General features: G+C 40.1%; 1 protein-coding gene and 1 pseudogene across 26 annotated transcripts in view; one reads left to right on the top strand and one right to left on the bottom strand.

Moving 5' to 3' along the window:
- Positions 1–27590, top strand: part of EPSTI1 (epithelial stromal interaction 1) — a 307624-nt gene that overhangs the window by 47555 nt on the left and 232479 nt on the right. For 25 of the 26 annotated variants that reach the window (XR_012426892.1, XR_010582571.2, XR_012426888.1 and 22 more), the window contains exon 7: positions 27496–27589. The exons of the other annotated variant lie outside the window; for it this stretch is intronic. Coding sequence is in view for 14 of the 25 variants with exons in the window: in XM_074021918.1 (XP_073878019.1) it covers positions 27496–27589 (94 nt within the window). In the remaining 11 variants the exon portion in view is untranslated. The remainder of the gene's footprint in view (positions 1–27495; position 27590) is intronic. 26 annotated transcript variants of the gene reach the window in all.
- LOC123569873 (palmitoyltransferase ZDHHC4-like) lies at positions 14005–19894 on the bottom strand (annotated as a pseudogene).

The following is a 27590-nucleotide window of genomic DNA, read 5'->3' as shown; positions in this document are numbered from 1 at the left end:
ATCTCTGAGCAGTATACTACTATCCATACTTGTACAGTGTTTTAGGGCAGGTGGGAAGGAAGGAATTGCAAAAGGTAAAATGCTAGCGTTTATATTTGGATATTTTCAGCACCATTTTCTGTATGTTTAGTGCGTTTAGTTTTGCTATGTGTATAGGGTATATAATGGACAAATGAGTCCTAATTTTGCAACATCTAAAGAGGTGCCAGTACATGAGAAAGTACCTGGTAAAACCAGTACATTCCATATACTTTGTTTTGAGATTCATAGGAAAGCTTGTCTTCTGTAAGTCACTTCTGGATATGAATTTGTTCAACCATCTCTAAGCATTATACATGGTCTATACTTGTCAACAGCATTGAAGGCAGAGGGAAGGAAGTAAGGAGGGAATGGTTCAAGGCCCAAATGGTCATATTTAGAAGATGCCTGAGATTCTAATCATTGTTATGTGTGTACAATTTTATTCAACAGTGCCGTGTACATATTGGATAATTCTTATATGAAATATCTAGTCTTTCTGTATACTTAGAAGTGTGTGGTATGTTTAAAAGTAGGACTACTAGAATAATGCTTTTTGTAAATAGCTTTTATTTTATTATTATTTTTTTGTTACTGAGACGGAGTCTCGCTCTGTCGCCCAGGCTGGAGTGCAGTGGCCAGATCTCAGCTCACTGCAAGCTCTGCCTCCCGGGTTCACGCCATTCTCCTGCCTCAGCCTCCCAAGTAGCTGGGACTACAGGCACCCGCCACCTCGCCCGGCTAGTTTTTTGTATTTTTTTAGTAGAGATGGGGTTTCACCGTGTTAGCCAGGCTGGTCTCGATCTCCTGACCTCGTTATCCACCCGTCTCGGCCTCCCAAAGTGCTGGGATTACAGGCTTGAGCCACCGCACCAGCCTGTAAATAGCTTATAAAAACAAATGGGAAATACTGTCTTCAGAAGTGGAATTGTTAAACCACCTCTGTGAACAGTATACTACTCTCAGTACTTGTTTGTTGGGTTGAGGGGGGTGGGAGGGAAGAAGTTGCAAAAGGTGTTTTGCTTTGCTAGTACATACTAGAAAATTTCAGCTAATCCGTCGCCCTGCATGATATGTACATGTCATTTAACTTTGCTGTACTTTATGTATTGTGTACATACTGGACAAATGGGTTCTTATTTCATATCTAGTCTCTACAGTGGAAAACTTAAGTCCTATTTAAAATAGCTAGTCATTCGAGATGTTTAAAAAGGCACAACACGTTAAAAGTAGAAGACAAAAGTAACACCCATTAGGTATTTTTTGTTGTTGTTATTTCACAGGAGTGGTTGCATTTGGGAACAGTGTCATTGAGCTTGGTGTTTTTGGAGAGTGTGCTGACTGTTCATTGGATGGTGGCAGGTGCGGGGAGGAGCAAGTATGCTGAGAGAAGCTGTGAGTTAGATTAGTTCAGATTATCTAACCATTGTTGTACATGTGCATTTTAATTAATATTGGTGTGTTTCAAAGGAGAAACAAGTCCTAATGCTAAAAGTTTGTTAAAAGTAGAGGTAGTAAAATAATTCCTTTTCAAATGTCCTTCTGTTAGTTTTTAGGAAGTCCTGTCTTCTGGGAGTGACCTTTCTTAACCTGCCTCTTGGAGCTAGACGTCGTTCTGTACTTAGTCACTAGAATGGTGGAAGAGGGTGAAAGAAAGGGCTTTTGCTAGTATCTCCATATATAGAAGAATGTCTTGGATTATAACCATAGGTCTATATGTGCATTTTTAGTAAAGTACCTGTGTTTATTGTGGACCAAGTTAATTATTTTGCAATATCTAAGCTTTATAGATGTCCTGAGGTAACAATGTATGATAAAAAGTAGAGCTAGTGAATTAGCCAATTTGTACTTTTTTTTTTTTTTTTTTTTTTGGTTATAATTGATAAAAAAAGATGCATGTCGGCCGGGCGCGGTGGCTCAAGCCTGTAATCCCAGCACTTTGGGAGGCCAAGACGGGCGGATAACGAGGTCAGGAGATCGAGACCAGCCTGGCTAACACGGTGAAACCCCGTCTCTACTAAAAAAAAATACAAAAAACTAGCCGGGTGAGGTGGCGGGCGCCTGTAGTCCCAGCTACTTGGGAGGCTGAGGCAGGAGAATGGCGTAAACCCGGGAGGCGGAGCTTGCAGTGAGCTGAGATCTGGCCACTGCACTCCAGCCTGGGCGACAGAGCGAGACTCCGTCTCAAAAAAAAAAAAAAAAAAAAAAAGATGCATGTTGGACATGGAATTGTTAAACCACTTCTGAGCGGTGTAGGTCAGGGCTTGTTCTTTAAGTTGGCAGCAGAGGGGTAGAACGAAATAAAAAGGGAGAGATGCATGCAAATGTGTTCATATTTACGTTTTGTTGCTAGCCATTGAGGTAGCTGTATCTCTTTTGGTTGTATTACAGGAATACATTAAGTAATTAAATGGAAACATACCAATCTTGCTAATATTTTAATGTAGATCTGATAATTTTCCTAGAAACATTATGCTTAATATACTCTGTTGCTTTATGTTTCATTTTAAATTCAGCATTAAGGGAATGCTGTATTTTAATTGGAACACTGCCAATACATTTATCTAGAGGCCTGTGTCCATTTTTGTCTTCTATGAAACTTTTGTCTCAAGAAAGGTGTGATTACATTCTTTTTTCTTTATTATTATTATTGTACTTGTAAGTTCTAGGGTACATGTGCACAATGTACAGGTTTGTTATATATGTATACATGTGCCATGTTGGTGTGCTGCACCCATTAACGTGTCATTTACATGAGGTATATCTCCTAATGCTATCCCTCCCCCCAACACCCACCCCACAACAGGCACTTGTGTGTGGTGTTTCCCACCCTGTGTCCAAGTGTCCTCATTGTTCAACTCCCACTTATGAGTGAGAACATGCAGTGTTTGGTTTTCTGTCCTTGCGATAGTTTGCTCAGAATGATGGTTTGCTCAGAATGATGGTTTCATCCATGTCCCTACAAAGGACATGAACGCATCCTTTTTTATGGCTGCATAGTATTCCATGGTGTATATGTGCCACATTTTCTTAATCCAGTCTGTCACTGATGGACATATGGGTTGGTTCCAAGTCTTTGCTATTATGAATAGTGCCACAATAAACATACATGTGCATGTGTCTTTATAGCAGCATGATTTATAATCCTTTGGGCATATACCCAGTAATGGGATGGCTGGGTCAAATGGTATCTAGTTCTAGATCCTTGAGGAATCGCCACACTGTCTTCCACAATGGTTGAACTAGTTTACAGTCCCACCAATAGTGTAAAAGTGTTCCTATTTCTCCACATCCTCTCCAGCACCTGTTGTTTCCTGATTTTTTAATGATTGCCATTCTAACTGGTGTGAGATGGTATCTCATTGTGGTTTTGATTTGCATTTCTCTGATGGCTAGTGATGATGGGCATTTTTTCATGTGTCTTTGGTTGCATAAATGTCTTCTTTTGAGAAGTATCTGTTCATATATTTTGCCTACTTTTTGTTGGGGTTGTTTCATTTTTTCTTATAAATTTGTTTAAGTTCTTTGTAGATTCTGGATATTAGCCCTTTGTCAAATGGGTAGATTGCAAAAATTTTCTCTCATTCTGTAGGTTGCCTGTTGTCTCTGATGGTAGTTTTCTTTTGCTGTGCAGAGGCTCTTTAGTTTAATTAGATCCCATTTCTCAATTTTGGCTTTTGTTGCTGTTGCTTTCGGTGTTTTAGACATGAAGTCCTTGCCCATGCCTATGTCCTGAGTGGTATTGCCTAGGTTTTCTTCTAGGGTTTTTATGGTTTTGGGTCTGACATTGAAGTCTTTAATCCATCTTGAATTAAATTGGTATAAGGTGCAAGGAAGAGATCCAGTTTCAGCTTTCTACATATGGCTAGCCAGTTTTCCCAGCACCATTTATTAAATAGGGAATCCTTTCCCCATTTCTTGTTTTTGTCAGGTTTGTCAAAGATCAGATGGTTTAGATGTGTGGTATTATTTCTGAGGGCTCTGTTCTGTTCCATTGGTCTATATCTCTATTTTGGTACCAGTACCATGCTGTTTTGGTTACTGTACCCTTGTAGTATATTTTGAAGTCAGGTAGCATGATGCCTCCAGCTTTGTTCTTTTGGCTTAGGATTGTCTTGGCAATGCAGGATCTTTTTTGGTTCCATATGAACTTTAAAGTAGTATTTTCCAATTCTGTGAAGAAAGTCATTGGTATCTTGATGGGGATGGTATTGAGTCTATAAATTACCTTGGGCAGTATGGCCATTTTCACGATATTGATTCTTCCTATCCATGAGCATAGAATGTTCTTCCATTTGTTTGTGTCCTGTTTTATTTTGTTGAGCAGTGGTTTGTAGTTCTCCTTGAAGAGGTCCTTCACATCCCTTGTAAGTTGGATTCCTAGGTATTTTATTCTTTTTGAAGCAATTGTGAATGGGAGTTCATTCATGATTTGGCCCTCTGTTTGTCTGTTATTGGTGTATAGGAATACTTGTGATTTTTGCAAATTGATTTTGTATCCTGAGGCTTTGCTGAAGTTGCTTATCAGCTTAAGGAGATTTTGGGCTGAGATGATGGAGTTTTCTAAATATACAATCATATCATCTGCAAACAGGGGCGATTTGACTTCCTCTTTTTCTAATTGAATACCCTTTATTTCTTTCTCCTACCTGATTGCCCTAGCCAGAACTTCCAACACTATGTTGAATAGGAGTGGTGAGAGCGGGCATCCCTGTCTTGTGCCAGTTTTCAAAGGGAATGCTTCCCGTTTTTGTCCATTCAGTATGATATTGGCTATGGGTTTGTCATAAATAGCTCTTATTATTTTGAGATACGTCCCATCGATATGTAATTTATTGAGAGTTTTTAGCATGAAGGGCTGTTGAATTTTGTCAAAGGCCTTTTCTGCATCTATTGAGATAATCATGTGGTTTTTGTCTTTGGTTCTGTATATATGCTGGATTACATTTATTGATTTGTGTATGTTGAACCAGCCTTGCATCCCAGGGATGAAGCCCACTTGATCGTGGTGGATAAACTTTTTGATGTGCTGCTGGATTCAGTTTCTCAGTATTTTATTGAGGATTTTTGCATCAATGTTCATCAGGGATATTGATCTAAAATTCTCCATTTTTGTTGTATCTCTGTCAGGGTTTGGTATCAGGATGATGATGGCCTCATAAAATGAATTAGGGAGGATTCCCTCTTTTTCTATCAATTGGAATACTTTCAGAAGGAATGGTACCAACTCCTCCTTGTACTTCTGGTAGAATTCAGCTGTGAATCTGTCTGGTCCTGGACTTTTCATGGTTGGTAGGCTATTAATTATTGCCTCAATTTCAGAGCCTGCTGTTGGTCTATTCAGGGAATCAACTTCTTCCTGGTTTAGTCTTGGGAGAGTGTAAGTGTCCAGGAAATTATCCATTTCTTCTAGGTTTTCTAGTTTATTTGCATAGAGGTGTTTATAGTATTCTCTGATGGTAGTTTGTATTTCTGCTGCCCCCAGAGGTGGAGTCTACAGAGGCAGACAGGCCTCCTTGAGATGCGGTGGGCTCCACCTGGTTCGAGATTCCTGGCTGCTTTGTTTACCTACGGAAGCTTCAGTAATGGTGGGCGCCCCTCCCCCAGCCTTGCTGCAGCCTTGCAGTTCGATCTCAGACTGCTGTGCTAGCAGTGAGCAAGGCTTCGTGGGCGTGGGACCCTCTGAGCCAGGTGTAGGATAGAATCTCGTGGTGTGCTGTTTGCTAAGACCGTTGGAAAAGCACAGTATTAGGGTGGGAGTGACCTGATTTTCCAGGTGCTGTCTGTCACGGCTTCCCTTGGCTGGGAAAGGGAATTCCCTGACCCCTCGCGCTTCCTGGGTGAGTTGATGCCTCGCCCTGCTTCGGCTCATGGTCCGTGGGCTGCACCCACTGTCCTGCACCCACTGTCCGACAAGCCCCAGTGAGATGAAGCTGGTACCTCAGTTGGAAATGCAGAAATCACCTGTCTTCTGCATCACTCACGCTGGGAGCTGTAGACTGGAGCTCTTCCTATTCAGCCATCTTAGAAGCTCCACCTACATTCTTTTTTCTTTTTTCTAACAGATAGAGTTCGTGTAGTGTATTTTTGGTTATCAAAATACTTATATAACTTTGGGGTTTTCAATTGGTAAATCTTCATGGTATGAAAAAGCATGATACATAAGATCTCAATCCTATAAAATTGGATATTGTTTCTGTATACACACAGGACCTAGAAGGACATGTCAAACTTACAACTGCTTGTGCTTGTGGACGACTTTGTTCTTTGCTTCTTGTGTTTTTTTTAGTTTACTTTTAAAGAAGAAAGATTATTTTAAAAGCTTGAAAAACACCTGCTAAGTAATTTTGAACCTGTGGAATGTCAGGCTCAATATTTGGCACATTTCATATAGGCTTTTTTTCATTTAATTTTCAGATTAACCCTATTAGGGATGTATCATCTCCATTTTATAGGTGGAGGCTTGGATAATTAAAATTTCCCAAAGTCACAGAGACAGTAAGTGATGCAACTAAATCTAGGTCTTTAGATTTTTGGGGGTTAGGGAAAATAGGTAATTGAGAGGCATAATATGTACTTTGAAGGTCAGGAATATCTGAGTAGGGTGTAGGGGTGGTGAGCACTGTAGAAACACAGGCTACCTGTGGAGAGGACTGCTGGAGAGGGTAGGACAGACAGCTCAGAGAGAAAGACTTGGTCAGTTGACTTCTATTTCTTCCTGCCAAGATCTAGATTTTGCTAGAATAGGCAAAAGTAAAGCTGAGGAAATGTGTCTGCTTTCTCTGTGATCAGCATATATGGAAGACCTCCTCTTCCCAGGCCCAACATGGATTAGTACCATAATTAAACTTACTGTAGGATAGATGGGCTTTTGTGACCTCTCCTGGCTGCACTCGATTCCTGGGTACCATTTCCAGCATTATTTCTAGGGGAGAAGGGTCTCAGTTGTAAAAATCTCAGTTGGAAAAGCTCTTGGAACCAAGCCGATTCCAAAATAGGGCCTTCCTGTTTCTAAATTGCCTTGTACCACCTTGAGCTCAGCCTGTCGATTATAATATTGGGAAGTTTTCTTCATTTTTGCCATTGAAACTGTGCATCTTTTTTACTTTCATGTGAATAATAGTATGATTAGTTCCTATGGGGCACATCTTCATCTTTTTTAGTCTCCTGGAGCTGAGAATCCAGGCAAGTCTGCTGAATATGCACACATAGGCACCAAGTTTGCTTTACAATATGCTCACAAAACTTCTAATGCCCTTCATGGGAGCTTCTGAAAGACACTTAAGGGCTCAGTTGATCCCTTATCCATATGGTAGGCTTAAATCCAACCTTGAATTTTATAATCCAGGTAAGGTGAATAGAAAGTCATCCTATTCATAACTTTCCATCTTATGCTAATAAAGTGAACTTATAGATACAAAAATCTCATATCTATTTTGTTCAGAATAAGACTGAACAGCTTATGAAAAATCTGGTCAGAGGAATTCCTACCTATTGAATGTAAAATTACGTTGATGGTTAAAACCATGTCAAAATCTCTACCCACTATCAATTCTCCCTGCAGATATCCTAGTGTATGTTACCTCATTTTCATTCCCACTGCCACTGCCCTGATGTATTATCACATGCCACTTGAATCATGGCCTGTGTCTTTTGTGATTCCTTGTCTCCCCCGAGCTACTGCAATGACTTTGTTACTATCTTTGCAAACAGTCTCTTCATTGTCTTACATGTTTTGTCAAGTTTAGTTTTCTAAAACACAGCTTTGTTCATGTCACTCTACTGGTCGAACAGATTTGATTATCTCCTATTCCTGCTGCCTATAAAATGAATTCCAGACTCCTTAGCCACACCATGGCGAACCATGGGCCATCTTAGATATCAGAAAGGACTTATAGCATTTGAGTCTGTGTCATGTTGATGTGGTTTGGCTGTGTCCCCACCCATATCTCATCTTGAATTGTAGCTCCCATAATTCCTATGTGTTGTGGGAGGGACCTGGTCGGAGGTAATAGAATCATGGGAGTGGATCTTTGCCATTGATGTTCTTGTGATACTGAATACGTCTTATGAGATCTGGTGGTTTTATAAAGGGCAGTTCCCCTGCACCCACTCTCTCTTGCCTGCTGCCATGTAAGATGTGTCTTTGCTCCTCCTTCACTTTCCGCCATGATTGTGAGGCCTCCCCAGCCATGTGGAACTGTGAGTCAATTAAACCTCTTTTTCTTTATAAGTTACCCAGTCTCAGGTATGTCTTTATTAGCAGTGTGAGAATGGACTAATACATAGGTGATTTAGGGGAAGGTTTAAGGAAGCAGAGCTTTGCTCTGTATTGAATGTTATCAGGAAGCAGGGGTAGGTCTATGATGAGGTATCTTAATCAATCCCATCTAGAAGGAAGGAAGACCAGAGTGAGACTCACGCTGTAATTGATAAAAAAGCAGCAGTCACTCATATTAGCCATAATTTTGGGATGTTTGGTTACTCTTGTAGTTTGTACAAGGTCCATGTATTTTTCTGTGTTCAGACATGTTATAGAGTGATCTTGTTTTCGTTATGAGCTATTATAGTCACAGTGACCTCTTCTGATGTTGACATTATGTGACATTGGTTTCTTTAAACAGGAGAACACCAAGGCCTAGCTGTGAGTGCCAGACCAGTTTTTTATTTTTTATTTTTATTTTTAATTATACTTTAATTTCTGAGATACATGTGAAGAATGTGCAGGTTTGTTACATAGGTATACACGTGCCATGGTGGTTTGCTGCACCCATCAATTCGTCATCTACATTAGGTATTTCTCCTAATGCTGTCCCTCCCCTAGCCCCCCACCCCATTACAGGCCCTGGTGTGTGATATTCCCCTCCCTGTGTCCATGTGTTCTCATTGTTCAACTCCCACTTATGAATGAGAACATGCGATGTTTGGTTTTCTGTTCCTGTGTTAGTTTTCTGAGAATGATGGTTTCCAGCTTTATTCATGTCTCTGCAAAGCACATGAACTCATCCTTTTTTTTATGTCTGCATAGTATTCCATGGTATATATATGCCACATTTTCTTTATCCAGCCTAACATTGATGGGCATTTGGGTTGGTTCCAAGTCTTTGCTATTGTGAACAATGCTGCAATAAATATATGTGTGCATGTGTCTTTATAGTAGAATGATTTATAATCCTTTGGGTATATACCCAGTATTTGGATTGCTGGGTCAAATGATATTTCCGTTTCTAGATCCTTAAAGAATCACCACACTGTCTTCTACAATGGTTGAACTAACTTACACTCCCACCAACAGTGTAAAAGTGTTCTTGTTTCTCCACATCCTCTCCAGTGACTGTTTTTTCCTGACTTTTTAATGATTGCCATTCTAACTGGCATGAGATGGTATCTCATTGTGATTTTGATTTACATTTCTCTAATGACCAATGATAGTGAGCTTTTATTCATAAAAGCTCATTGTTTGTTTGTTGGCTGCATCATTATTTGTTGGCTGCATATATGTCTTCTTTTGAGAAGTGTCTGTTCGTATGCTTTGCCCACTTTTTGATGGGGTTGTTTTTTTTCTTGTAAATTTGTTTAAATTCTTTGTAGATGCTGATTATTAGCCCTTTGTCAGGTGGATAGATTGCAACAATTTTCTCCCGTTCTGTAGGTTGGCCAGGCCAGTTTTTGTCTTTCTCTGTAGGCAATTAATAATTAGTAAAAAATAAAAGTTGACTAGTTCCTTTTTTACAAAATAGTTTCACTTGGTTTTCTTATCACTGGAACCTAGTACCATCCATGTTTTCCTTTTGGGAGGGCAGGGTATCTGGGGGTTAGACTGCCTGAGTTTAAGTTACAACATTTTTCCTCATTAATAGAACATTATTTAACCTCTTGGGGCCTTGTTTCCTCACATATAGCCTGGGGTAGGGGGTAACAATAGCTGCTAACTCAGAAGAAGATTAATTGATACAATGCACATAAGAGATCTAGGATAGTGTTTGGAAAGAGATGCTGAATACAGTGTGACTCCATCAAGGACAGCAGAGGAAAAAGTGAGGGAAAGTGAGCAGCCAACTTCAGTCTTTACCCCCAATGATAGAGCCTGAGAACCTCTTCTTGATGCATAAGATTCACTAAGAAGGCCCTGGGGCCCAGAAAGTACTCCTGGTAAACATACTATACCTGGGGAAATATGAGTCCCCATCCTGGAGACAAGCCATCTGCATAGCCAACTTCATCACTTCTATGTGAGCTCTAAGAGGCTTATTTTAAAAATTACATGAAAATGAACTCTAGTTGAACAAATAATAAATCCAAGAAAGAGGAAGGCATAGATACCAGAACAATTGTGAACAAAGAAGACAGTGACATTTGTGGTCAAATATATGCTTGTTTTTCTGTTTAAATAATAATCAACAGGATCTAATTAAAATCATGGAGGATTTTAGCACTAGAAGAGGCACAAGGAAGAGACAGGGATATGAACTACAATAAATTTTTTTCCTTTGTTGCATGAGTGAATGTTAGATATTGATATCAATTCCAGAGATTCATAGAAAAATAAATATTCTTATTATGTTTAATTATGTGCTAATTATATGTACAAATTAGGATAACAACACAAAAACATGTAAGTATAATACAACAAATAAAAATGTGATCATCAATTTCTGCCTTTACAATAAAAGGCGGAAAAGAAGGTGGAATTTTCCAATAAAAAGTAACAAAAAAGCAAAATATTAAGTCCAACAAGTCAGCATTCACAAAAAAGGTATACAGGCTAAATTATCTTATTAGAAAAAAAGCTCTTGGATTGCCTAAAAAAATACAAATCTAGCTATATTTGATTACACAGGATATCTATAAATCAAGAGTTGAAAACAAAGTTATACACCTAAATGCTAACAAAAGAAGCAATATTAGTATGAGACAAATTGAATTCAAGGTGAAAAACATTCAACATGATAAAAGATATTTTATGCAGATAAAATATATAATCCAAAGGAAAATGCAAGTCAAAAATCTTTATCAAAATAGATTTGAAATACATATGACAAAAACTATTTGTCTCGAATATAGACTATGGATTTGCCAAATTTTCCTTTTATTTAATTCTCCATAGAAATTAACAGACCAAGTGAACCAAAAAACTCTGTAAGGGAAGGAGGATTTGAATAACAATGCTAAGCATAATTGTATAGACATAAAATGTTGTACCCAATCTGTGAAAACAAATATTCTTCATCAATACTGACTTTAAAAAGACTGACTAAAATCTCCCACAAAATTGGCCTTCTTCAAGGCCTCAAAGACTCTTGGTAACCTCCAAAAAACCCCCAAATCCTAGAAAGCCACAGTCCCTGAGAAAAACGTAGTAAAATTAGAAATTAAGGAATATGAAATTATGAAGTCTTTTTACTTAAAAAATTTTTTACTGTTCTTTTTTTTTTCCCCCAGTGTCTTGCTCTGTCACCCAGGCTAGAGTACAGTGGCATGACCATGGTTTGCTGTAGCCTTGACCTCCTGGACTTGAGCAATCCTCCCACCTCAGCCTCCCAAGTAGGAGAACTCTGGGTGTGCACCACTAGGCCCCACTAAGTTTTTAATTAAAAAATTTAGACTTTCTTTAAAAATGACTATTGGGGAAAAATTAAAACAACAATTGAAATTACTTTGAGATAAAAAGACTAAAAACTTTAAAGCCTGTTGGAATAACAAAGTGTTATTGGCATTGTAGTTAATCTATGAATTGATTCATTGAATGCTATAGAGAATCTAAAAGTAGACCCATGTTTATATAAAAATTCAGTATTTAGGACTTTAGCTATGAATGAAAGTATTTCTTTCAAACCAATGTCAAAAGAATAGACAATTTGACAATTTGTATTGATTCAACACAATAAAAATGTAATGAAGGATGATTTTATACTTTGGGAGTAGAAACTCCTTTTTAAGCAATAATCAAATCTCAGAAGCCATAAAGAGAGACCATAGATTTAAGTACATAAAAATTTTAAAATCTGTCATACAAGATATAATGAAGAACGTTTTAAGCAAATAATAATCTAGGAAAAAATGTTTGCCCCAAACAAAATGGATAAAGGCTTAATTTCACAAAGAATGTTTATAGGATAATAAGAAAATAACAACTCAAAAATTGGCAAATTACTTGAACAAGCAGTTAAAAGAAAATAGGAATCAAAATATTCAGCTTCACTAATGATTAGGGAAACACAAATATAGATTTTATTATACAGTGGCAAAAATGTCAATGGACTGATAATACTTTATATTAGGAAAGGAGCTTTCATTTATTCAACAACGAGCATGAGTCAGGTGTGGTAGCACGTGCCTGCAGTCCTGGCTACTTGGGAGGCTGAGGCAGGTGGATCACTTGAGCCAGGAGTTTGAGGCTGCAGTGAGTTATGTTCACACCACTGCACTCCAGGCTGGGTGACTCAGGGGAGACCCTATCACTTAAAAACCCCAAACAGAAAAATCCTCTAAACCGATAAGCTCCTAGTGTGTGTCAAGCACTATATTAGGTTCTAGGCATGTATTTGTGAGTAAAGCAACTATGGCTCCATGAGCAAGTGTGGAAATTAATAGACAAGCTAACAAAGAACTGTGTAGGATAACTGTGTAGGATTCGAACAATTCCTATGAAGAAACATAGTGTTAGAGATAGGGTAAGTGATTGAGCATAATGGGACTGGGAAGGGAAAATCTCCTTAGGGTGATAGGTAGGACCTGACTTTCCAAGAAAATGACATTTGAACTGGAGACAAAAGGATGAGAAGGAACCAGCCATACAGAGAACCAGAAAGAAAGTTCTAGGCTGAGGCAATGGCATATAGGGTACTCAGCAACCTGAAAGGAAGCTGGTGTGTATGGGCTGAAGTGAAAAAAAGAGATCACGAAGTTGACAAGGCAGGCAGGAGCTAGGCAGGTCAAGTGGACCACATGGGCCATGGCACAGAGTCTGCATTTTTTTCAAGCCACAAGGATAACCTGTAGAAGATTTTTATTTTTCAGAAAGAAATGACTACTCTGGTTGCTGTGTTGTGAATAGATTTGAGAAGGCAAGAGAAGAAATGGAGAAACTACTAAAGATGTTACTGTAGTAGTCCAGATAAGAGTTGGTGGTGGCTCAGCTTAAGTGATGTCAGTGCAGAGAAAAGTACAGGCATGCCTTGTTTTATTGGACTTTGCTTTATCGCACCTCACAGTTAATCCATTTTTAAAATCTTATAAATTGTCAGTTTGTGGCAACCCTGTGTTGAGCAAGCCTATTGGTGCCATTTTTCCACTTTGGGTCATAGTGTCACATTTTGGTAATCTGTGCAATATTTCAAACCTTTTCATTATGATGACATCTGATTTGGTGATCAGTGATCAGTGATCTTTGTTGTTACTATTGTAATTGTTTTGGGGATCCACAAATGACAGTGAATTTAATCAATAAATGTTGCATGTGTTCTGACTGCTCCCCTGACTGGCTGTTCCCCTGTCTATCTCTCTCTCCTCTTGGGGTCTTCCTATTACCTGAGACACAACAATACTGAAACTAGGCCGATTAATAACCCTACCATGGCCCCTAAGCATTCAAGTAAAAGGAAATATCACACATGTCTCATTTTAAATCAAAAGCTAGAAATGACTAAGTTCAGTGTGGAGGCGTGTTGAAAACCAAGATAGGCCAAAAGCTAGACCCCTTGTACTTGTTAGCAAGTTGTGAATGCAAAAGAAAAGTTCTCAAAGGAAATTAAAAATGCTACTCCAGTGAACATGTGAATGATAAGTAGGCAAACTAGCTGTATTGCTAATATGGAGAAAGTTCAAGTGGTCAGGATAGAACATCAGACCAGCCAAAACGTTCCCTTAAGTCAAAGCCTAAGCTAGAGTAAGGCCCTAACACTCTTTATTTCTATGAAAGCTGAGAGAGAGATGAGGAAGCTGCAGAAGAAAAGTTAGAAACTAGCAGAGGTTGGTTCATGAGGTTTAAGGAAAAGCCTGCTCCATAATATAAACTTGCAATGTGAAGTAGAATGTGCTGATGTAGAAACTGCAAGATATCCAGAAGATCTAGTTAAGATCACTGATGAAGATGTGTATGCTAAACAACAGATTTTTTTTTTTTTTTTTGACAGAGTCTTGCTTTGTCTCCCAGGCTGGAGTGCAGTGGTGCCATCTCAGCTCACTGCAACCTCTGCCTCCCAGGTTCAAGTGATTCTCCTGCCTCAGTCTCCTGAGTTGCTGGGATTACAGGCACCCACCACCATGCCCGGCTAATTTCTTGTATTTTTAGTAGAGATGGGGTTTCACCATATTAGCCAGGCTTGTCTTGAACTCCTGACCTCAGGTGATCTGCCCACCTCAGCCTCCCAAAGTGCTGAGATTACAGGGGTTGAGCCACAGATTTTTAATGTAGATGAAATGGCCTTCTATTGGAAGAAAATGCCATCTAGGACTTTCATATGTAGAGAGGAGACGTCAATACCTACTTCAAAGGACAGGCTAACTTTTGTTAGGGGCTAATGCAGATAGTGACTTTAAGTTGAAGCCAATGCTCATTTGCCATTCTGAAAATCCTAGGGCCCTTAAAAAAGTGTGCTAAATTGTGTGTATGCTCTATGAATGGAATAACAGCCTAGATGGCAGCACCTCTGTTTACAACATGGTTTACTGAATATTTTAAGCCCGCTAATAAGACCTGCTCAGAAGAAAAAGTTCCTTTCAAAATATTGCTGCTCACTGACAATGCACCTAATCACCCATGAAAACAACATTAATTTCCTTGTATATTTCCCAGGCCTTTAAAGTTAGCATATCTAAACTTAAACTTTTGATATTTTTTCTTCCCAAACGTTGGTTCTAATACCTATTAGGATATTTGGCAGTATTTCTAAACCAAATATCAAAACGAAGAACCAAGGTTTGGGAAGAAGAATATCAAAAGTTCAAGGACAGACATGCTAAGTTTGAGATGCCTGGAAGATATACAAGGAGATTAATGTTTTCATGCCTGCCAATGCAGTCTCCATTCTGCAGCCTGTGGATCAAGGAAGAAATTTGATGTTCACATCTTATTTAAGAAATCGATTTTTAGGCCGGGCGCGGTGGCTCAAGCCTGTAATCCCAGCACTTTGGGAGGCCGAGACGGGTGGATCACGAGGTCAGGAAATCGAGACCATCCTGGCTAACACGGTGAAACCCCGTCTCTACTAAAAAATACAAAAAACTAGCCGGGCGCGGTGGCGGCGCCTGTAGTCCCAGCTACCTGGGAGGCTGAGGCAGGAGAATGGCGTGAACCCGGGAGGCGGAGCTTGCAGTGAGCTGAGATCCGGCCACTGCACTCCAGCCCGGGCGACAGAGCGAGACTCTGTCTCAAAAAAAAAAAAAAAAAAAAGAAATCGATTTTTTTAAGGCTATAGATGGTGATTCTTCTGATGGATCTGGGCAAACTAAACTGAAAATCTTCTAGAAGGGATTTACCATTCTAGATGCCATCAAGAACACTTGTGATTCATGGGAGGAGGTCAAAATATCAACATTAACCGGAATATGGAACAGGTTGATCCCAGCCCTCATGGATGACATTGATGGACTCAAAACTTCAGTGGAGGAAGTCACTGCAGATGTGGAAATAGCAAGAGAACTAGAATTAGAAGTGGAATCTGAAGATGTGAATGAATTGTTGCAATCTTAGGATCAAACATCAATGGATGAGGAGTTGCTTTTTGTGGATGAGCAAAGAAAAGGATTTGTTGAGATGGGAACTACTCCTGATGAAGATGCTGTGAACATTGACGAAATGACTTAAAATTTAGAATATTGTATAAACCTAGCTGATAAAGTGGTGGCAGGGTTTAAGAGATTGACTTCCATTTTGAATGAAGTTCTGTTATGGGTAAAATGCTGTCAAACAGCATTGCATGCTACACACAAATCTTTCATGAAAGAAAGAGTCAATTGATGTGGCAAACTTCAATGTCTTATTTTAAGAAATTGCCACAGCAACTCTGGCCTTTAGCAACTACCACCCTGATTAGTCAGCAAGTATCAACAAGAGCCTCCACCAGCAAAAATATTACAACTCACCCAAGGCTCAGATGTTAGCACTTTTTTAGCAATAAAGTATTTTTAAATTAAGGTATACATTTTTAAAGACATAGTGCTGTTGCACACCTAACAGACTACAATATAGTGTAAACCCAACTTTTATATGAATGGAAAACAAAAACATTTGTGTGACTCAATTTATTGCAATGTTTGATTTGCTTTTTTGTAGTGGTCTAGAAGCAAACTCACAGTATCTCTGACATATGACTATACCTACATATTGTATGTAAGTTCAACAGGACATATTGATATTGGGGATGAAGAAGAAGGAAGAATCAAGGATGACTCCCAAGTTTCTGACTTGGAGTATTGGAGGTGTAGTTATGCCATGTATTGAGATGGGGGCTACTAGGTGAAAACCAAGGTTCGGGAAGAAAAAATCAAGAGTTTAAGTTAAGTTTAAGCTTATATATTTAGAAGAATATCAAGAGTTTAAGTTTGAGATGATTTGGAGATATCAAATGGGCAGTTGTACACATGAATTTGGTCTCACTGAGCAGATGTGTGGGAAACATAAATTTAGGAATTATTAGCATGTAAATATAAAGCCATGAAAATGGATAAAGTCACTTAAGATGAAATTGCAGGTTTGAGAAGAGGGCCCAGGACCAAATACAGAGGAGCTCTATCATGTAGAGTTCAGGTAGATACTAAAGGACATCTGAGAGGTTGGGCAAATCAAGAGTGTAGTATCATGGAAAACAGGACAGACATGTTTCCGAAAGGAGAAATTAGTCAATTCTCCACCAGTGTTGAAAGGTCAGATGAGAGGAGGACCAGTGACGATGGCTGTGATCTTGACAGGAATGATTTGGGCATGATGATGGGGCTAGAGCTTGATTGAATTGGACTCATGAGTAAATGGAGATATGGGAATAGATTTGGCATTTAGCAGTAACTCTTGAATAATTTGAAAGTGAGAACAATGAAATGAGGCAGTAACTGGATGAGGCTGTGGAATCAAAAGTTTTCTTAATGGGTCATGTTTGTATGCTGATAGAAATGATCCAGGAGAGGAGGGGAAGACTAGACACAAGGGGAAGACTAGACACAAGGGGAAGACTAGACACTAGAAAGATTATATGAATAGGTTCCTGAGTATACGTAACCAATGCTTAATGATTAGTCAATGATTAAAAGGAGAGTACTTCCCTTTAATTAAGGAAGCACTCTTTACATTTTTGTTAAAGGAAGATAGGTACAGATATAGGAAGACTTAAAGATTTTGTGTTGACAAGATGAAATGCTTATTTCTCTATTCTCAATGAAGTATGAGAAGATTGTCAGCTGAGAACTGAGAACAAACAAAAGGTACAGGAGAAGAATTAATGAGTGGGCTGGGCATGGTGGCTCATGCCTGTAATCCCAGCACTTTGGGAGGCTGAGGCAGGTGAATCACTTGGGGTCAGGAGTTTTTTTTTTTTTTTTTTTTTTTTTTTTGAGACGGAGTCTCGCTCTGTCTCCCGGGCTGGAGTTGCAGTGGCCGGATCTCAGCTCACTGCAAGCTCCGCCTCCCGGGTTCACGCCATTCTCCTGCCTTAGCCTCCCGAGTAGCTGGGACTACAGGCGCCGCCACCTCGCCCGGCTAGTTTTTTTTTTTTTGTATTTTTTAGTAGAGACGGGGTTTCACCATGTTCACCAGGATGGTCTCGATCTCCTGACCTCGTGATCCACCCGTCTCGGCCTCCCAAAGTGCTGGGATTACAGGCTTGAGCCACCGCGCCCGGCCTGGGGTCAGGAGTTTGAGACCAACCTGTCTCTACTAAAAATACAAAAAATTAGCCGGGTATGGTGGCAGGTGCCCATAATCTCAGCTACTCAAGAGGCTAAGGCGGGAGAATCACTTGAACCCAGGAGGCGGAGGTTCAGTGAGCCGAGATCACGTCATTACACTCCAGCCTGGGCAACAGGAGCAAAACTCCATCTCAAAAAAAAAAAAAAAAGAATTTATGAGTGAAATGGAGTAGTAGAATTCAGTAGGATGAAGCTAGAGTTAATGGACTTCATTTGAAGCCAGTCTACGTCACCACTGCATCCTTCTTCATACCTCCCATCCCAAAACACCAAATATGTTATTTTTCTCAACTTTATTTATTTATTTATTTATTTATTTATTTATTTGTTTGTTTGTTTGTTCTGGTGCAGACTCAGAGAAAACAGATAGTTGGCTTGATCTAAGTTTGAGATTTTTCCAGACATATATGATGGAAGCAGGGAGAAGAGGAAGAAAGGAATTTGTAAGGGAAAGATTTAAAAATTGGACTATGGGCTCTAAGCCGCACAAGAATTAAAATAGATGGGAACTGATGGTTAGAAAGAGGTGGGGAATCAGTGGTTTAGAAATCCCAGAGAGACTGGAATGTTGTTATATTGATAGTACTTGAAAGAACATGGAATGACAGAAAGTTGTGTTCAGGAATGGAATTTATCAGACAGTTTGGAGAGAGGACATTTTTTCATGACAACAATGACAAGGGTACGGCCCTGGCAGTATGGCTGAGGTAGAGTGAAGAAGAGTTACTGGAGACCAAGAAATCACGAAACACAGCTTGTGGTTGGGGAGAGCACATAAGATATCCATGTTAACAGTAGTCAAGATAAGGAGGAAGGCTGAAGGGTTTTTTAAAAATAAATAAATGCATACTATATTTAAAAGGCAGTAATACTCTTTCCATTCTTCTTTCTTCTTTCTCTCATAGTATGGAATGGCAGGTAGAAAGATCTCTCAAAGGTTGCTCCAGAGCCCATGGGAGTGAATGTTCTGGTAGATTTAGGGCTTTCCTGATGGGGTCAGACCGTGAGGGGGCAATGCTGGCATGGGACCCAGTCACCTCTGTACCACTCATTAGCAGTCTGGTTGGTGGCAACCAGGTACAGAGCAAAGCACTCAGGAGGAAGCTCAGGACCATTACAACATCCTCCCCAACCACAACCCCAGCATGAAGACAATTGTTGGAAAGGTCCGGAACAGGTACTGAATAAGAAAAATCAAGTCTATAAACTGGAAGTGTCTGAGGTCATCAGTGTAAGTCTAGTGCAAATCCAACAATACCACCAAGTTGACCAGAAACGCATTGCTCACAATGGCCATGGCAGCAGCCGAGGTCATCAACATCAAGAGGTAGATGAGAACGTATTAATAACTGGTGTTCCAAGCCCAGATGCAGTTGTTCACCCAAACCCAATGATGATCAAAATGGTGCACACACTGCAGTCAGTGCTTAGATCGAGCTGGTGTTCGTAAATCATAAGTAGAGCACCTCACCTCTTTAGAAACATCACTTCATTGAATTTATAAACTTGAAGAAATAATTCACTTGCTTTTGTTATAATGCCAGAATCAGTTACACAAGTTAGGGTGGAAATAAACGGGTCTACAATCAGAAGCAGATAGGGCAGAAGAAGGTAATACAGGAGAACTAGCTTTTGATGGTAGCCAGGTATTTCCCAGGTATATTCAGCATTCACCATCCCTTGCAAGACCAGGTGAAGGATAATGAAGGTATGGTTTCATGTATGGGAAATGTAATGAAGCAATCTTTACATGGCTTTCTGAAGACATTCTGGAATTATACAGGAAAATATCTGTGCTCCTGCCCTGACCAGGCATTTCAAATCATGGGTTTTCTAGCAAAAAACAGGTCACAACATAACCAACTGGCACCAAAGCCAGTAGAGCAGGAAGAAAACCAGGAAGTCCATGCTGTGGGGTATTCCTCTTGTTTGGATGATTTTCAGCCAGCAGCTCTGGCGTTCCTCCTTCCAACATTCACAGAGAATTCAAAAAGCAGCTCCTCGTGGGCAGCAGTGTCTGCCTGACATGGCGAGTAGCACCCAAAGCTGCAGGACATGGTTCCTTCAGGAGGCTGGGTCTGGCACCAGCCTTGACCAATTGCCAATTACATGATGCCCACGCCTCCTGGGTGCACCAAAGGCTGAAATCTTAAACAAATGAGAGATGGTTGACCAGAAAGTTGAAGGATGACAATGGCAAAGAGGATGGTATATTCTGTGTTGTGGGAACTACAGGAGCAAACATGTTTTGCAGGTGATGGGGGAAGTAATGGTCTGGAAGTAGATTGGGAGCAAACAGGATGTCTGCTTCACTTTCAGGCACCAAGGAATATGTATATGAGAAGTAAAATAGCTCCATATCCGGCGGTCGGAGGAAGTACTCTTCTCAAGAGGTGGTCAGGTTTCAGACAATGTGGGAAAGTGAGGCCGACTCTTTTTTTTTTTTAAATTTTTTTTTTTTTTTTTTTTTTTTTGAGACGGAGTCTCGCTCTGTCGCCCAGGCTGGAGTGCAGTGGTGCGATCTCGGCTCACTGCAAGCTCCGCCTCCCGGGTTCCCGCCATTCTCCTGCCTCAGCCTCCCGAGTAGCTGGGACTACAGGCGCCCACAACCGCGCCGGCTAATTTTTTTTGTATTTTTAGTAGAGACGGGGTTTCACCGTGGTCTCGATCTCCTGACCTTGTGATCCGCCCGCCTCGGCCTCCCAAAGTGCTGGGATTACAGGCGTGAGCCACCGCGCCCGGCGTTTTTTTAAAAATTTTTTATGTTGAAATAATTTCCAACTTAAAGGTACAAAAATAGTAGAAAAATGGTTTCCAATAAAACCTTCATCTAGCTAACATTAATATCTTATATAGCCATAGTACAATGATCAAAATCAGAAAATTAACATTGGTACAGTACTATTAATATAACCTACAGACCTTATTCACATTCCATCAGTTTCCCTCCAGTTCTTCTTTTCTATTTCAGGATCCAATTCAGGATCACATAAAACACCCAGTCACTATGATTCCTTAATTTCCTCCAATATGTGACAGTACCTCATTTTTTCCCCTTCTCTTTCATGAACTTAACACTTTCAGTGGGTATTGGATAATTACTTTGTAGAATGTCCCCCAGTTTGGGTTTGTTTGATGTTTTCTCATGAATAGCTTGAAGTTATAATTTCCAACAAGAAAATTACAGAAGTGATGCCGTGTCCTTCTCAGTGCATCACGTCAGAGGGTACATGATGGTCAGTATCCTTATCACTGGTGATATTTACTTGGATCATTTGGTGAGGTGGTCTCCACTGTTGAGTTATTGTTTTTCTCTTTGCAGTTGATGAATGTCTTCGGAGAGATCCTTTAAGACTATACTAATATCCTGTTATCTGCAAACCTTTGCCCAGTGATTTTAGCATTTGTAAATGGATCTTGCCCACAATTTATTTTTACCTGGGTGTTTGCCTAATAGTCATTTTGTATTTGAGGGAGACTTTCTGACGTGAGGTTAAGAATCCTGAGTTGTTAACTCTTGGTTAAAGATAAAGAGATTTTTGCCCCCTTGGAAAGGTTTGGAAGGCTAGAGGGAGGTGGGGGGGCTTAAGTGGCTGACATACGGGGCAGTGTGGGATTGAGACATTGAGTGATATTGAATGATGGGTGAGACTGGGACACTCGGAGGTGACGGAGATAAATAGGAATGTGCAAGACAGGATAGGACTAGTACTTAAAGGAGGTTATCCTTGGTTCTGAATTGGCACTTTCATAAAGTTAACTTTTGGTGAATATATATAAATTTGTGTAGATCAGCTTGGCACTATTAAGCATGGTTTAATCATGCATAGGCTGAGTGCAGTGGCTCATGCTTGTAATCCCAATACTTTGGGAGGCTGAGGTGGGAGGATCACTTGAGGCCAGAAGTGATCAGCCTGGGCAACACAGCAAGGCCCCACCTCTAAAAAAATATTAGCTGGGCATGGTGGTGTGCTCCCGTAGCCCAACTATTTGGGAGGTTGATGTAGGAGGATCACTTGAACCCAGGAGGTCAAGGCTGCTGTCCAGCCTGGGCAACAGTGTGAGACCCTGTCTCAAAAAACAAAAACAAAAATTTGTATATCTATTTATGTGAACCTATATTAGAATAAAATTCTACTTCTAGGTTTATATCCTAGAAAAGTATTTATGTATTTGAACAAGATGTATATACCAGGATGCTCACTGGAAAAAACCATAAATATCCATCCATAAGAATGTTACATGTATTATGTCCATATCATAAAATGCCAGTCAGCTGCCAAAAGGAATAAGATATATGTTTATAAATATGGAAAAATCTCGAAGATGTGGTTAGATGACAAAAATCTATTTTCAGAACAAAATATAGTATCCCACTTAAAGAAAAAAGTCTGTTAGGGTAGGAAAAGCTGTAGTTAAAAAACGTAAACACCAAAATTTCGGTGACTTAAAGAACAAGAGGTTTATATCTTTCTTGTGGAATGATCCAGGGCTGATGTTTGAGTCAGGTTAGCTTTTGCCCCCTGGCATTAAAAGCTTCAGGCAAAGGGTGACTCTACTATCTTTTGCAAATGCCTTGCAAGCCCACCATCATCAGTTAGAAGGAGGAAAGAGTATTAAGAATCCTGTGAGAGGTTATTGATGTGGATCACTTCAGCCTGGCCCATACATTTACTCACATTTCATTGACTAGAATGCAGAAATATGCTCCTCGGTCACATCTAATTGTGTGGGAGCTGGGAAATGTAGTCTAGCTATATATCCAGGAAGCAGAGAAACACATTTTAGAGAACAGCCGGCCTTCTCTGCCTTATCCTAATTACCCTCCCCCAAGGTAAATCACTGTTCATTTGTATGTAATTTAAAATAGATATTTATCAATTAATAGAAAATAATCAGGATACATACTTGACAATTCATGATGTCCTTTGGGGAAAGGAGTCAGGTTGACAGAGATGTTATATAGGACCTTAACTTTTTTCTTTATATTTTTATCTAATTTCTATTCTATTTTCTGACTCGTATTTATGTATTACTTGTGCAACTAAAAATTAAATTATTAAAGACCAGATAAATGAAGGGAAAGAATTCCTTAAAGTTTATGTAATAGGTTGATTACTTTGATTAAGTACAAAGTTCTCCCAGCATTACTACTCACTTTCATGTTTTGTTTTATAAATCTTGTTCTTGTGATCTCTTAAACAGGTTTTGTGTATCCCAATAGATTTTCTCTCACTCTCTTACTTACATAGGCTCTGTGAGTGCTTGTAGGTGTGTGAATGTCATTTGCTCATACCCAGTTATGTGAAACTGACTCGAGCAAAATAATACTTCTTTAGATTGTCCTACAACCCATATTGCTAAGCACATGGCAGAGACTCAGGAAATATTTGTTGCCTGCATGAATATATGCATGCCTGTACGAATGATTACTTACCTAAACCTCATGGTGGCAAAGTTCAGGTTTGTGAAGCTATTGCAAAGTACATGTAGAATGCATTATTAGATTATACAGTTCCTAAGACACACTGAGGTTTTATTTCCAAATGTGTTATATAGCATGAATTATTCATAAGTCAGAATCATGTAGACTTAAGATAATTATGCACATTGAATATCCATCTGTACTACTGTAGTAGTTCTTACCATCACCAGGGGTGCTTTTAAGAAACGCAGATTCCCAGATCCCACTCCAGACGTGCTGAATTAGAGTCAAAGGCTTAAGTCCAGTAATTTCTAGGAAGCACCACAGGTGATTCTCATGTAGCCAGCGCCACACTGGTCTTCCCACTGGCATTCTGGAAACTACTGTTCTATGAAATCTGGAATGGGACCTGCCAAGTCTCCCTAGTAAACACCACCATAGTCTGTGTGAGTTTTTTTCCCTTTTTATTTGAGAAACATTTCAAACACACAGAAAATATGTATCAACCACTAAGGCCATATTGTTAAGATATTACTTGTATTCGGTTAATTAAAAAAATAAATATTACAAAGACAGCTATCCCTCCACCCTCATCCTTTCCTTCTCTGTCTTTCCCTAGCAATAACCACTGTCCTGGTATGTAACATTTGTCAATGTGCTTTAACCAAAAACTACCAGGAACATACCTGTAGTTGAACAAGTTGGGTTTATTACTCATTGCAGCAAAGGAAAATGCATACCATAGGGAATGGTGAGTTATCTCCGTGAGAAAGTGTTAGAAAGACCCTACTACAGGATTTGTGTTTTGGTTGGGTAATTTTGGGGAGGTCTACGGAGGCAGGGAGTTACTCTGGATTGGACGCCATCAGACTGTGGGGACAATTTTATGATTGGGTATCTCAGTAAATCTTTCCTATGGGAAGGACCTAGAGTGACTATGAAGCTGTAATTAGTGAAGAAGTAGCAGTCATTCACTTAGAGGAGATGATGTTTGGTACTTTGTGGATTGCATGATGACCTTGTGTGAAGTGGATATTCTGTGTGACTACTTAACATCCAACAGTGGAACAAGGCTTAACTTCAGTGTCGGATCAGATCAGTTTATAATAACACTGAGATTTAGATGTGAGCATCAGATCAATTCCTGGATGCCAGGAGCTGCTCTTCTCACTTGGCAAGTGCTTCTAATTTTACTACCTATAAGTGAATTCGCAAAAAGCATAGACTGCTTTTTAAAATATCATTGTATCATAATTTGAAAGGCAGCCTCCTCCACTCAGGTATTTAGGAACCAAAACTGATAGAGACTCCACCACCTTCAATGCACAACTTCCAACATTTCCTTGAGGGCTGTCTCTGTTCCACCCAGGAGAACAACGTATGGAGGCACATGCGTGGGAATTTTCTAATAAGTTAGTACTGGATGTGGCATTCATCACTTCTCACATTCCAATGGTCAAGACGCGATCATATAGCCAACCTTAGCTGCAAGGGAGGCTAGGAAATGTAGCCAAGTTGTGTGGCCAGAAGAGGAGAATGTAAATTTTCATGACCATTTAGCAGTCTCTGCTACAACTGTATTCTGTTGAGGCAAGATTTTCTTGAAGAGACCTTTCAGGATATGCCATAGAAATCAACGTAAGAATGAGCAGGAAGGATCCTTAAAAATCCTAAGTTGGGGCCGGGCGCGGTGGCTCAAGCCTGTAATCCCAGCACTTTGGGAGGCCGAGACGGGCGGATCACGAGGTCAGGAGATCGAGACCATCCTGGCTAACACGGTGAAACCCCGTCTCTGCTAAAAAATACAAAAAACTAGCCGGGCGCGGTGGCGGGCGCCTGTAAGTCCCAACTACTTGGGAGGCTGAGGCAGGAGAATGGCGTGAACCCGGGAGGCGGAGCTTGCAGTGAGCTGAGATCCGGCCACTGCACTCCAGCCTGGGCGGCAGAGCCAGACTCTGTCTCAAAAAAAAAAAAAAAAAAAAAAAAAAAAAAAAAAATCCTAAGTTGGACATGAGTAAATTTTATTTTGTACTATGGAGAATAGAGGAAGAAATCTTTTATGCTTGGATCAGAGTTACAAAGTGGAAGAGAACCACCCCTCTCCAACAGGCTGCAGAGTCACAGTAGTGATAATACCAAGAAACCCGAAGGGCAAGGTGAAAATAGTGCTAGAGTCCAGGGTTCTTAGTCCAGTTGGACTTCCCACAAGGTTGGTTTTCCTTCGTTTGCCCCTCAAGCAGGTTCTACATCTTACTTTTATTAAATATAACCACAGTTACCTACAGGGATCCCACTTCAGTTCAACCAATATATGGAAATTTTATTATATACCAGGGACTAATGCTAATAGTAGAAAAACACGAGTTAGTGTAGTAAAATGGGACTTCCTTTGTATAGTTGATCACTTGACAGTAATCCACATCCTCTGCAGGCCCCTACCTGTATTCCTCTGGCAGTCCTGTGGCCTGTCACTCTGCTTTATATCCTGCAGCATGAGTGGGGTAGTGATAATTGGCACAAGGGCCACAGCTAGAGGCTAGCTATGCAGACAGCTTTGTGCTTGGTGTTGGCAGGTAAGATGCAGCAGTCAGTAAACTGAGGGGCTGCCTGTCGACTTGGTCTGAAGTTTCCTCCTTGCTTGTCACAGTGTTTCTTTTTCACTGCTTTCTCCTATGGTCTGCACTCAGGATATTCAGAGATCTCATCCAAACTTCTGGCATCGCTTTTCTTTTTATACTTTTGACTGATGACTTCATAAAGCCCCAGACAGTAGGGCAGCTTCCAGACCCTGCGACTTCATTAGTCTCCTTGTCTATTCTGGGCAAGATAAGTAATCCAAGACAAATGGAAAGGCTGCTCGTCTCAACTGCTGAATGTTTCTCAGGGTTATGTTTCTCAGGGTTCTGTACGTTGCTTCACTTTTATTTCTTCCTTCCCCAGATCAAGCTTCTGACCTTTTTCAAATGCCATGTTCTACCTAAGTAATTATTTGAAGTGGTGTTGGCACCTGTTTAATTTCTAATTCCTTGTTTTCCCCCTACACTGGATGCCATTTGTTCTTACCAGATACTTTGCATTTCCTTTGATGCCCATGTCCTAAGTACTTGATGAATTAGATCTTAGCATTAGGCTTAAAATGTTAGGGGGAAGCAGAGGGCTAGCAGGAGGGAGGGAGGGAGATGGGAGCAGGCTGCACAAGTCTGGGGCAATATAAGTCAGTGCTCAATGAGGTATGTGGCTGTGAATGTGCAATGAAGACATAAAAATCCCACAAATTACATGAGAAAAGGACAGAGGGGTAGAAATTAATCAAGGTAGGCAGAACAGGCCAGGCACTGAGGGTAAGGGCTAGGAAATCCAGTGTTCTATGCTTGGCATAAGTGAGAGGGGAAATTGGGGTGGTGGTTTGGATTTTTAAGGTAAAAACAGAGAGCTTCTTATTTAAACTGAGGACATTTCTAGGTCAGTTTTTCAGAGCTAAAAAGAGATATTAGAAATGCAATCTAGAATCAGCAGCACTTTTTAACCTCTATGGAGGCTTTTTCCCCTCTCTGAAACAAAATGCAAAGGACTGTGTGTGTGTGTGTGTCAACAGAGGGTCCACTTTTGCTTTCAGAGTCCCAAAGGGCTCTGTGATCCATAAATGGAAAAGAGCTGCTGGATTAGAGGGTCTGTGCATCCTGACAGCGGTCAAAGCCATGAGGGAGATGAGATGAGAGGGTAAAGGGCTTAATGTAAAACTGGCGTGAAGCAGGATGTTGTAGGGCGTGAATGTTCGGCAGCTCCACCCTGAAGTCTGAGGGTTAAGCATTAAATGTTCAGATAGGAAATTAGGGCCCCGTGCGGTGGAATGTGCTCGGAGAGAGGACTTGTATTTATGTCAGTAACACAAAGTGGAAAAAATGAGGCCATAGGTTCACCTTTCATAAACGTAGTTTTATATTTTTGAAATATTGTTCTTGAAGAATGCAATCTTGCAATCGCATTCTGTTTTGATTTCTACTATACCTTGTTCTCAGCGTAACTTTCTGTTCTGCCGAGGACAATTTTAGTCATCACCCACATAAGTCTAGGTTAGTATCCAAAGGAACAATAAAGAATTATATTCATATTTTTGTGAAGGCACTAACACCTGTTTGTGTTCCTGGTAGCAAAACCACCGAGTTCTTGAGCAAACTGAACGTAGAATCGCCAGACAGAAGTGCCTGTCAAAGTGCTGTTTGTGGCCCACAATCCTCAACATGGG

The sequence above is a fragment of the Macaca fascicularis genome, chromosome 17 (assembly GCF_037993035.2).
Source record: "Macaca fascicularis isolate 582-1 chromosome 17, T2T-MFA8v1.1".
In the NCBI taxonomy this organism is placed as follows: Eukaryota; Metazoa; Chordata; class Mammalia; order Primates; family Cercopithecidae; genus Macaca; species Macaca fascicularis.
This window is presented reverse-complemented; position numbering and strand designations above follow the sequence as displayed.